Here is a 12500-nt window from a genome sequence, read left to right as displayed (position 1 = left end):
AGTGTGCGACTCGGGCGAATTCGCTTTCATTGCGTTTTCTGCACTCGTTTTCTTGTGGTTTTTTAAAATTTTTTTTGACAAATGTAATAAAAAGTTATGGGGTCGGCCCCTAAAAATAGGGTAGGTCGGGTTACCGTAACCACACCTATTTTTTTTTAGGCCTAACCAAACCATTATAAAGCTAACTAAAACAAGAATCATACAGACATATGACTGAGACGGAGATAGATAAATAGAGTCAGAGAAAAATTAGAAGTACTTCAAACGAACACACAAACCTTGAACTGAACCGATCGATCACAATGACCCATATGTAGAGAACATCTACCTGAAACACCCCACCCCCTTATCCCCTCAACCCTCTCCTCCCACCCTCTTTCCAGTCAACCTACCACCCGCAACGTTTGAATCTCAACCCCCATGTGACCCTTTGCAAACAAAACCACAGCGATGATCCTTCCCCCTCCCCCTTGTTTGTGTGTGTGTGTGTGTGTGGGTACGTACGTGAGTGTGCCGTGTGTGTGTATGTGTGTTTATATATATATATATATATGTGTGTGTGTGTGTGTGTGTGTGTGTATGTGCGGGCGGGTATGTGTGTATGCGTGTTGGTGTGTGTGTGTGTGTGTGTATGAGCCTGCGCGGGCGTGCATATGTATAAGTTACAGCTCCGTCCATCCATGGTATCGCCTGATATTTTGTCGAGACTGGGTCAATGAATATGATGACGTCACTCGAGGCTCTGCCGAGAGTGACGTCATTATATTCTTTCACCCCGTCGAGACAAAATATCACGCGATACCATGGATGGACGGAACTGTAACGTATATATGGCATGACCAAAGTAAAGAGAATTTGTCATGGGATGTGGCAACAAATCATTGGAAATTCACCATGGGCAATCAACCCAAGCCTAGAAGTTGTAGAACTATATTTTGTTTCAGTCTTGGCAAGGCCAGTTTTGTCCAGTTCCGGAAAAGACATAATGAATTCATTCACCCTGCCGAGACGAAAAAAACAATTCCACGGATAAAAACGTATAAGCTTATTATCCCGTGACGCATCAAAGCTAAATTTTGTTTTGAAATGTCATTACAACGTACAGATAACTTATAACGACATAATCGCCTTCACAAGACAGGAAAAACGCACACTTTGTTTTTCGTCTGCTACAAATCTAGTCTTGTTGGTTGACGGAGAGAATAAAAAAGAGACCAAAAAGCAATGTACTCACGTTAAAATGACGAACACGGAACGAATAACGGCGACGTTTCGACCTAAGGGTCTTCTTCAGGCACAAAAACACAAAAGTACACACACAAAAAAGAAGAAGAAAGACGATAGAACAAATAAAGAGGATAACAAATAAAGTGGCTCCTTCACGGTCAAGAGAACGTTTGACTGTCAAAGTCACAACGTTGTCTATGCGATCGTCTGCCTCTCTTGTCGCCAGATTTATATCGGAGAAACCGCGCGCACCCTTGAGGTGCGTTTCTCCGAGCATCTGGCTGACATCCGTCATTCCCGCAATAGGCCAGTATCCCTTCACTTCACCGCCGCTGGTCACTCACTTGATCATGTCAGAGTCATGGCTCTGTGGCAAGTACGTGGCGACTCCTTCGAGCGCAAACTCAGGGAGTCCCACATCATATCATCCCTTGGCACTACCTGCCCCGATGGAATTAACATTCGCCGTTAATTCATTCATCTCAACCTTCCCCCCGCTGTTCCACCTTGTGTGTATGTGTGTGTGTGTGTGTGTGTGTGTGTGTCCGCACGGGTACGCGAGTCTCCTCTTTCGTTCCCTTTCACGCACCCCCCCCCCCCCCACACACATTTTGTTTGGTCTACAGACCTCAAAACTGCCGCTTTTCATTCTCCTCGAGTAGCTTCCCTTGCTTCTCTGTCTTTGTCATTTGTCGGTTTGTGCAGTGCAGTTGTTTTGTCAGTTGTTCTCCTCTTTATTTGTTCTATCGTCTTTCTTCTTCTTTTTTGTGTGTGTACTTTTGTGTTTTTGTGCCTGAAGAAGACCCTTAGGTCGAAACGTCGCCGTTATTCGTTCCGTGTTCGTCATTTTAACGTGAGTACATTGCTTTTTGGTCTCTTTATTGTTCCCTCTCACATGCAGTCGCCATTGTTTAATAGGAGAGAATAAAGCTTCAATCATACCTTCATCAACAGGAATAAATGCTCAATCCGCTGTCAGTTCGCAACTGAACCTTGTTTTTTTCTTTAACTTTTTGGTTAACATTGAAACGGCAATCCAAAAGAGTGTTTCAGCTGTTTCAAGACAGAGGCTTAGCTCCTTCTTTTGAGTTGCTTTTCAGTCTAAAATGACACCGGAAGCGAACAAATTGTCGCGTATACTTTCGTCACAAAAAGACGTCATGACAAAGTTACACGCAAAGCGAAAGAGACTTTGACGTCATTTACTTTTGTTTGGAATTTTCCGCCTGTTCCTAGCTTGTCAGTGAAGACCTGACGTGAGTAAGCTTACCCTTTTGCAGCTGTGAAATAATCAGTCTTGTGTCTCGGTCGTGTAGGTACAGAGTTTGCTTCTGCAATCATTGTGTTCGTGTTGATGACGGCTTCATAAGATTTCCATTTTCTTGTTTCTGCGGCTGCGCAAGTTATTTTGCCTAGGTCATGGCCGAACTTTAGGCCTACGGAGAAATATCGCTGGATATTTTCTCCCTAGAGACAAAGAAGGGAAGTCATGCTGTATAAGTATAAGTTACAGCTCCGTCCATCCATGGTATCGCCTGATATTTTGTCGAGACTGGGTCAATGAATATGATGACGTCACTCGAGGCTCTGCCGAGAGTGACGTCATTATATTCTTTCACCCCGTCAAGACAAAATATCACGCGATACCATGGATGGACAGAGCTGTAACGTATATATGGCATGACCAAAGTAAAGATAATTTGTCATGGGATGTGGAAACAAATCATTAGAAATTCACCATGGGCAATCAACCCAAGCCTAGAAGTTGTAGAACTATATTTTGTTTCAGTCTTGGCAAGGCCAGTTTTGTCCAGTTCCGGAAAAGACATCATGAATTCATTCACCCTGCCGAGACGAAAAAAACAATTCCATGGATGAAAACGTATAAGCTTATTATCCCGTGACGCATCAAAGCTAGATTTTGTTTTGAAATGTCATTACAACGTACAGATAACTTATAACGACATAATCGCCTTCACAAGACAGGAAAAACGCACACTTTGTTTTTCGTCTGCTACAAATCTAGTCTTGTTGGTTGACGGAGAGAATAAAGCTTCAATCGTATCTTCATCAACAGGAATAAATGCTCAATCCGCTGTCAGTTCGCAACTGAACCTTGTTTTTTTCTTTAACTTTTTGGTTAACATTGAAACGGCAATCCAAAAGAGTGTTTCAGCTGTTTCAAGACACAGGCTTAGCTCCTTCTTTTGAGTTTCTTTTCAGTATAAAATGACACCGGAAGCGAACAAATTGTCGCGTATACTGTCGTCACAAAAAGACGTCATGACAAAGTTACACGCAAAGCGAAAGAGACTTTGACGTCATTTACTTTTGTTTGAAATTTTCCGTCTGTTCCTAGCTTGTCAGTGAAGACCTGACGTGAGTAAGCTTACCCTTTGCAGCTGTGAAATGATTAGTCTTGTGTCTCGGTCGTGTAGGTACAGAGTTTGCTTCTGCAATCATTGTGTTCGTGTTGATGACGGCTTCATAAGATTTCCATTTTCTTGTTTCTGCGGCTGCGCAAGTTATTTTGCCTAGGTCATGGCCGAACTTTAGGCCTACGGAGAAATATCGCTGGATATTTTCTCCCTACATTAACAGAGACAAAGAAGGGAAGTCATGCTGTATTTATATATACAGCATGACTTCCCTTCTTTGTCTCTGTTAATCTGGGGAGAAAATATCCAGCGATATTTCTCCGTAGGCCTAAAATTCGGCCATGACCTAGGCAAAATAACTTGCGCAGCCGCAGAAACAAGAACATGGAAATCTTATGAAGCCGTCATCAACACGAACACAATGATTGCAGAAGCAAACTCTGTACCTACACGACCGAGACACAAGACTGATTATTTCACAGCTGCAAAGGGTAAGCTTACTCACGTCAGGTCTTCAGCTAGGAACAGGCGGAAAATTCCAAACAAAAGTAAATGACGTCAAAGTCTCTTTCGCTTTGCGTGTAACTTTGTCATGACGTTTTTTTGTGACGACAGTATACGCGACAATTTGTTCGCTTCCGGTGTCATTTTAGACTGAAAAGCAACTCAAAAGAAGGAGCTAAGCCTGTGTCTTGAAACAGCTGAAACACTCTTTTGGATTGCCGTTTCAATGTTAACCAAAAAGTTAAAGAAAAAAACAAGGTTCAGTTGCGAACTGACAGCGGATTGAGCATTTATTCCTGTTGATGAAGGTACGCTTGAAGCTTTATTCTCTCCGTCAACCAACAAGACTAGATTTGTAGCAGACGAAAAACAAAGTGTGCGTTTTTCCTGTCTTGTGAAGGCGATTATGTCGTTATAAGTTATCTGTACGTTGTGAAGACATTACAAAACAAAAGTTAGCTTTGATGCGTCACGGGATATAAGCTTATACGTTTTCATCCATGGAATTGTTGTTTTTTCCGTCTCGGCAGGGTGAATGAATTCATTATGTCTTTTCGGGAACTGGACAAAACTGGCCTTGCCAAGACTGAAACAAAATATAGTTCTACAACTTCTAGGCTTGGGTTGATTGCCCATGGTGAATTTCCAATGATTTGTTGCCACATCCCATGACAAATTCTCTTTTCTTTGGTCATGCCATATATACGTTACAGTTCCGTCCATGCATAGTATCGCGTGATATTTTGTCTCGACGGGGTGAAAGAATATAATGACGTCACTCTCGGCAGAGCCTCGAGTGACGTCATCATATTCATTGACCCAGTCTCGACAAAATATCAGGCGATACCATGGATGGACGGAGCTGTAACTTATACATATGCGTTTTGCACTTGTGCACACTGTCCCCATTAGGTGACCCAAACAATCCTCAAACAGTGTCTGTGTGCCGCAGAGTGGGATTATGCGGCAACGTCAGGTCTAATCCTTCCGGCTTTACCTCCTGTGGTTAAACCCCCTTGCGGCCAGTTCACCGTACCCTCGTGCAAAACCTCTCAAGGCTTGACGCATTAGACGCGGAAAACGACACCTTTTCCCAACAGATTTCTGTTAATTCGTAGAAAAAAAGAAAGAAACCAGAGATCTAAGTGCGGAAAAACAAACACACTGACAAACAAACAGGCAAAAAAAACCCAGAGTGAACCCTATATACCCCCGAATACTGTGATACGGGGGTGTTAAAATGAGTGCATGAAAATCTTTGAAGGGAAAATACGAAGCTTGAAAAGTGTCACTACTTCTTTTCAGCAGTTATGTCTGTGTGTTTTAAATATCTCACTACCTTCTTAAAGCGATGATGTCAACGTGGGGTCAACAGAGAGAGGAATTGATGTTTCAAGCTCAAAACGGACATATTTTGTTTCAAAGGTTTTAAATTTGAACGGGTATACCCTAAGTGTCGTACATGAGTTTTGAAACTAAACAACAAGTGTGTCAGCACCAACAAGGGCTACTGACAATACGATCTATTCTTCACCTTAATCTGGCATACAAAAATAAACCCACACAAATAAACAAATACACACAGCCAAAAGTACGAAAAAAATAACCCAATAACACAACAATACACGCATGCATAGGCAGGTTCAAATAGATTACTTACGAAGACATTTGAAAGGGGGAATGCTTGTTGCTGTTTCTGTGAACTTTGTATACATGTCATGATTGTAACCTTTGTTGAAATAAACTTATGTTTAAAGATTAAAAAAAGAAAAGAAAGGGGGAATGACTAATACCGCAAACATGAACACAGCTCAAATCGCTACCTTGAAATTAAATAAACGGCGATTAAACAGCACACTCAAAATGATTATTTTCAATCTAGTTAAGTCTCAGTGGCACACTTTCTACAAACCCCGAAATGCGAAGGCAAAGAAAACAGGCCAAACGTATTTATCCAAAGTAGCTTTCCATCGATTGTTGTTTATCCATTAATACCGTGTTTGCCATAAAGCCTAGACTAGAACGAGCACTCAAGCGGGTTGAGTAACACATCGAACAGTGGGTGAAAGTGATTGATGGGACTGGAAGCGTTAATCTCTTTCCTTTCTTTGCATAAGCCACTTCAAGGTATGTAAACTCGACGGCTCTGTACAGTGAACGTGTTCAGTGAAAATCTGCCGAGGAAACGCGTGTTACGAGAAGTCGCAAGTGATTCTTTTAAAATTAGTATAACCATTCCCGCGCTGGTGTCTTTTCAAAATGAACATTTGCCTCACAAACAATTCTGTCCTCCGAAAGATTTTGTTATCAAAAATTACTCTTCATTTAAATTGTAAAACTCAACAGAATGTGATTATTGGGAACAACCCAGAAAGTTAGGACGCGGAAAGGTATGACAATCGAGAGACAGCTCAGCAACATTGTATCATATTTCAAACGCGTAAATGTAAAACGTTACACAGTTTAAAATCGAAAAAGACTATAAAAACGAAATTATAGTGAGGAAATACTTCTTCGCCCTAGACTGAGGTGTTCTACTTTTGAACACAGTTTTGTAACCAGATTTGAACACAGTTCTGTAACCAGATTTGAACACAGTTTTGTAACCAGATTTGAACACAGTTCTGTAACCAGATTTGAACACAGTTTTGTAACCAGATTTGAACACAGTTCTGTAACCAGATTTGAACACAGTTTTGTAACCAGATTTGAACACAGTTCTGTAACCAGATTTGAACACAGTTCTGTAACCAGATTTGAACACAGTTCTGTAACCAGATTTGAACACAGTTCTGTAACCAGATTTGAACACAGTTCTGTAACCAGATTTGAACACAGTTTTGTAACCAGATTTGAACACAGTTCTGTAATCAGATTTGAACACAGTTCTGTAACCAGATTTGAACACAGTTCTGTAACCAGATTTGAACACAGTTCTGTAACCAGATTTGAACACAGTTTTGTAACCAGATTTGAACACAGTTCTGTAACCAGATTTGAACACAGTTCTGTAACCAGATTTGAACACAGTTTTGTAACCAGATTTGAACACAGTTCTGTAACCAGATTTGAACACAGTTCTGTAACCAGATTTGAACACAGTTTTGTAACCAGATTTGAACACAGTTCTGTAACCAGATTTGAACACAGTTCTGTAACCAGATTTGAACACAGTTCTGTAACCAGATTTGAACACAGTTTTGTAACCAGATTTGAACACAGTTCTGTAACCAGATTTGAACACAGTTTTGTAACCAGATTTGAACACAGTTTTGTAACCAGATTTGAACACAGTTTTGTAACCAGATTTGAACACAGTTCTGTAACCAGATTTGAACACAGTTCTGTAACCAGATTTGAACACAGTTCTGTAACCAGATTTGAACACAGTTCTGTAACCAGATTTGAACACAGTTCTGTAACCAGATTTGAACACAGTTCTGTAACCAGATTTGAACACAGTTTTGTAACCAGATTTGAACACAGTTCTGTAACCAGATTTGAACACAGTGTGAAATAGTACATAATTCTACTAGCAAAAGTTGCAAACATGGTAAGCATTACGGTGTTCAATTTAGAGTATAGGTCATACCAGCGCTGAAAGTCCACGAAATGGGGCACTGGTCTTTGGCTAGTGCTTCCCATAATTTACTAGCCAGAGAGCAAATGTTAGTATTTTTACTCGCCAAACCAACCATTTGTTTCAGCAACTTTACTCGCATTTGGCGTGTAGATTAACATTTCTACTCGCCATTTACATGTTTCTACTCGCCATGGCGAGTAACATACTCGCCACTTTCAGGCCTGCATACACTCCATGAATATGAATTAAAAAAAAAACTAGCAACTGCAACGTTAGCCATCTATCTGGTTTGGGATTTCTCCACGCATTCATTCACCAAAACCTCAGAAAAAAGAATCCGTTCCACTTTTCCCGCATACCATCACCGACAAAACAACGCGATCTCCAAATTTGAGGGCCCCAAAGGGTTTAATATCGTGATCGTGATTGGCGTTTTTTGACCTTTCTGTGACCGTGATTGCCGAAATTTCCATTTCTGTGATCGTGATGGGACTTTGCCCGTGATCCGTGATGACAAAAAAAATCAAGTCTCGTGATCGTGATCGTCATTTGTTTTCGTGATCGTGATGGGCATTATTGCAAAGCATTTTATTTTCAACGAACATTTTTCACAGCTGTATCACTCTATGATCCTCTATTCGTCAAGGTGTTTGTGATCGTGAAAACAAAAATCAAGGTAACTGTGATCGTGAAAGCTAAAATTTCCCTTCCCGTGATCGTGATGATACCCTCCCCTTTGGGGCCCTCAAATTTCAGGTACACCACCCTCGAAAATGTATCACCTTTTTTGAAAGCGACACGCCGGAGCCAGGCCAAGAACTCAAAGTTGCATAAGGTCGATAACACTCCTCCCAGCCAGCTTAGCGTTATCGTTATCAGGCAGAGGAGATCAAACACTTCGCACCAAGCCGAAGCGTGAGCGTCCATCAATGGGTCAAGAAGAATCGTCACGTTTTGCCGGTCAGTTTGAGAATCAAACTACCCCCCTTCCCCCCTCCCCCCGCAGTCCCGCGCCCCACCATCTTGCACACCATCATCGCCCCCCCCCCCCCCCCCGCACACACACCTGAAGGTCCTATCCTCCAAGTCAAGGGGACCCCCCCCCCCCCCCATTACCTTGGCACATCATCTCCGAAGAATATCTTACCGTGTCATTAATTGACAAAAGGAGTAGCAAAGTATTTGTGACAAACTGCGGGTTTCGTAGAACGCTCTGGTACAGCCCCATTTCAGTTCTTGTAAGAAAGAAAGAAAGAACACAGAACTCAGAAAGTTTATTGTTTAGGCCAACTGACCCGTTACAACCAGTACATATATCAAACATGACTCTCTCTCTCTCTCTCTCTCTCTCTCTCTCTCTCTCTCTCTCTCTCTCTCTCTCTCTCTCTCTCTCTCTCTCTCTCTCACCCACTCTCACACACATACACACTCTGACTTTCACTCCTCTCACAAACACAAACACACACACACACGCACACACACACACACATGCACACACACGCACACACACATACACAAACACACCCCCACACCCACACACACACACACACACGCACAATGGGTATGTACAGGGGATGGCTGGTGCCTCATCAAATACATCCTCAACTACAACATACATCAAAGGACATAGTTGTTTAAACACTAGCAGCTACGCAATGCACTCAACCACATCAACAAAACAGAGAGACATGAAGCAAAATAAATCATTCTGTTACACCTTAGGAAGTAAATCACGGCGTTTGTTAACATAATAAATAAATCTGCCTAAATAGAAAGAAAGAAAGAGACAAAGAAAGAACGAAAGAAAACAAAAGAAAGAAAGGAAAAAAAAACCCCAACAACTGGAAGTGAAATGAGGAAATAACCAACACGGTCAGCCATCTACATGTTCAACTGTCAATCCCTTCCTTTCACTTTACCCCCCCCCCCTCCCCCCTCCTACCTTTCTCTCTCTAATCAGGGAGGCGATTTGCAAGACAATGGTCAGTCATTGTGCGAGCCCTTGGTCATCACAGTTGACACTAACTGCCGTGAAACTGTCCCGGTCACGATCGTCCGTCACTATTAGTCACGCTAATCAAATCACGGGTGATAACAAGTCTTGCGGAGAGAGAGAGAGGGAGAGGGAGAGAGGGAGGGAGGGAGGGAGGGAGGGAGGGAGGGAGGGAGGGAGGGAGGGGAGGGAGGGGAGGGAGAGAGAGAGAGAGAGAGAGAGAGAGAGAGAGAGAGAGAGAGAGAGAGAGAGAGAGAGAGAGAGAGAGAGAGAGAGAGAGAGAGAGAGAGAGAGAGAGAGAGGAGAGAGAGAGAGAGAGAGAGAGAGAGAGAGAGAGAGAGAGAGGAGAGAGAGAGAGAGAGAGAGAGAGAGAGAGAGAGAGAGAGAGAGAGAGAGAGAGAGAGAGAGAGAGAGAGAGAGAGAGAGAGAGAGAGAGGAGAGAGAGAGAGAGAGAGAGAGAGAGAGAGAGAGAGAGAGAGAGAGAGAGAGAGAGAGAGAGAGAGAGAGAGAGAGAGAGAGAGAGAGAGAGAGAGAGAGAGAGAGAGAGAGAGAGAGAGAGAGAGAGAGAGAGAGAGAGAGAGAGAGAGAGAGAGAGAGAGGATTCGAGTTTCGATCCAAAGGAATTTCAGGTGTTCGCGTCCGACTGATTTGCAAGACTTGTACATTATGTGTTTGCCGTTGGACTGTTGATTTCGATCTTTAAATGTGTGGTAAATATGTCACGATTACGATGTTATGGTATTTGGTGAAAAGAAATGTAATGGACAGCGAAGATATATGTGAAATTTCGAATGGTTTGTCTGCGGTTGCGTGAGTGTGTATACGGGAATGGGCGCATGTCTCTCTAACCGGTCCTTACGTCCTCTCTAATATTCCTTGACACCTCCACACACCTCACCTTACTTGTCTCATCTCCCCCCTCCCCTCTCTCCCCTCTTACTCTGTCTATCTCTGTCTATCTCTCTCTCTATCCCTCTTTCTCCCTCTTTCTCGCCCCTCTCCCTCCCTCTTTCTCCGCCCCCTCTCTCTTTCTCTCTTTCCCTCCCTGTATCGTTTTCTCTCTCTCCGTCCCTCCCTCTCTCTCAGTACCTCTGTCTGTGCCCCCGTCTTTCACACGCACGCACGGACACTGCTGCCTCAAAGCACACCTAAGGAGGATAGGTGTAGCAGAGTCTGCCACATGTGACTGTGGAGAGGGAGATCAGACTCCAGAACATGTTCTCCAAGCATGTCCCCTCCTCCACCAACTGCGGATCCAGACATGGCCTAACCCAACAGATCTGAGGACCAAAATGTGGGGAGCACTGGAGGACCTGGAAAGAACGTCCATGTTCGTCGTACGAAGAAGAAGAAGAACACGCACGCACACACACACAATCTCTCTCAGTCTCTCTCTCTCTGTGTCTCTCTCTCTGTCTCTGTCTCTGTCTCTGTCTCTGTCTCTGTCTCTCTCTCTCTCTCTCTCTCTCTCTCTCTCTTCCTCCTCCAACCTCCAACCCCGAAGATCCTCCGTTTGAAATGTATATCAGACATCAATACCATTCAATTCAGTACACACAAAAGACCGATTCTACACACATACCCCCTGGATGTTTTTACAACGAAAACTTCAATCACTTTCAATGTGGTCACCTGTTTTTTACGAGTAACGTAACATACAACGACAGACAGATTTTTTTCACGGCTGTCAAACGGAAGGACAAGTTTGTGTCAGTTCGGCCGTAAGTCTAGAACAGAATCAAATCTACCGGGTACTACTTGAAAGGGTGCGTTTTAAGTGTGTCCAATTCCTTTCAAATTATGCACGGTGTCAGTAACCTGTATGGCCTTGGTAAACGCAAAGTATCGTCAATTAAGACCGGAAATGATTTTACGGTGAATAATCACAAGACAGAAAGGCTGGTGTATAACTGTAAGGCTCCGATGATCTCTGAGAGAGAGAGAGAGAGAGAGAGAGAGAGAGAGAGAGAGAGAGAGAGAGAGAGAGAGAGAGAGAGAGAGAGAGAGAGAGAGAGAGAGAGGGAGAGGGAGAGACAGAGAGAAAGGGAGAGACAGAGACAGAGAGAGATATACAGAGAAAAAGAGAGAGGGAGAGAGATAGATAGAAAGAGAGATAGATAGAAAGAGAGAGAGAGAGAGTCGGAGAGAGAGAGACAAACAGAGAGAGAGAGAGAGAGAGAGAAAGGGAGAGACAGAGACAGAGAGAGAGATATACAGAGAAAAAGAGAGAGGGAGAGAGAGATAGAAAGAGAGAGAGAGTCGGAGAGAGAGACAAACAGAGAGAGACAGAGAGACAGACAGATAGACAGACAGACAGACAGATAGACTGACAGACAGACAGAGACAAACAGACAGACAAAGACAAACAGTCAAGCTAGAAGCACTGAATGTGAAATTTATTTTATTCATTAAACAAAGTATGATCCTAAACCCTGTCTGTCAATGACGACTAAACGATTAACAGTTCGTCGACGAAAATACCAAGCTCTGATTACATGTACCAGCGTGTCTCTTTCTCTAAGTGTCCGTCTGTATGCATGTGTATTTGTGCGTAAACACGCGCGTAAGCCTAAGTTGAAGTTCATGCGTTCAAAAGCGTTAAAGGATGTGTGTGTGTGTGTGTGTGTGTGTGTGTATGTATGTGTGTGCGTGCGTGCATGCGTTCGTCCGTGCGTACGTGCGTGTGTGTGTATGTGCGTGCATGCGTTCGTGCGTGCGTGCGAGCGAGCGGCGTGTGTGTGCGTTTGTGCGTATGCATGCGTGCGTTCATGCGTGTGTGAATAAATACACTTACCGCATCCTGTACATCCAGTTC

General features: G+C 43.2%; 1 protein-coding gene across 1 annotated transcript in view; it reads right to left on the bottom strand.

The window, feature by feature from the left end:
• Positions 1-12500, bottom strand: part of LOC138963026 (uncharacterized) — a 116472-nt gene that overhangs the window by 34321 nt on the left and 69651 nt on the right. Inside the window, exon 3 of the mRNA XM_070335000.1 lies at positions 12480-12500. This exon is cut by the window's right edge and continues 78 nt beyond it. Within this exon, the coding sequence (XP_070191101.1) occupies positions 12480-12500 (21 nt within the window). The remainder of the gene's footprint in view (positions 1-12479) is intronic.

Source organism: Littorina saxatilis, linkage group LG3 (assembly GCF_037325665.1).
Source record: "Littorina saxatilis isolate snail1 linkage group LG3, US_GU_Lsax_2.0, whole genome shotgun sequence".
Taxonomy (NCBI): domain Eukaryota; kingdom Metazoa; phylum Mollusca; class Gastropoda; order Littorinimorpha; family Littorinidae; genus Littorina; species Littorina saxatilis.
Note: the sequence above shows the minus strand (reverse complement) of the source record. Positions and strands in the feature narration are given on the sequence as shown.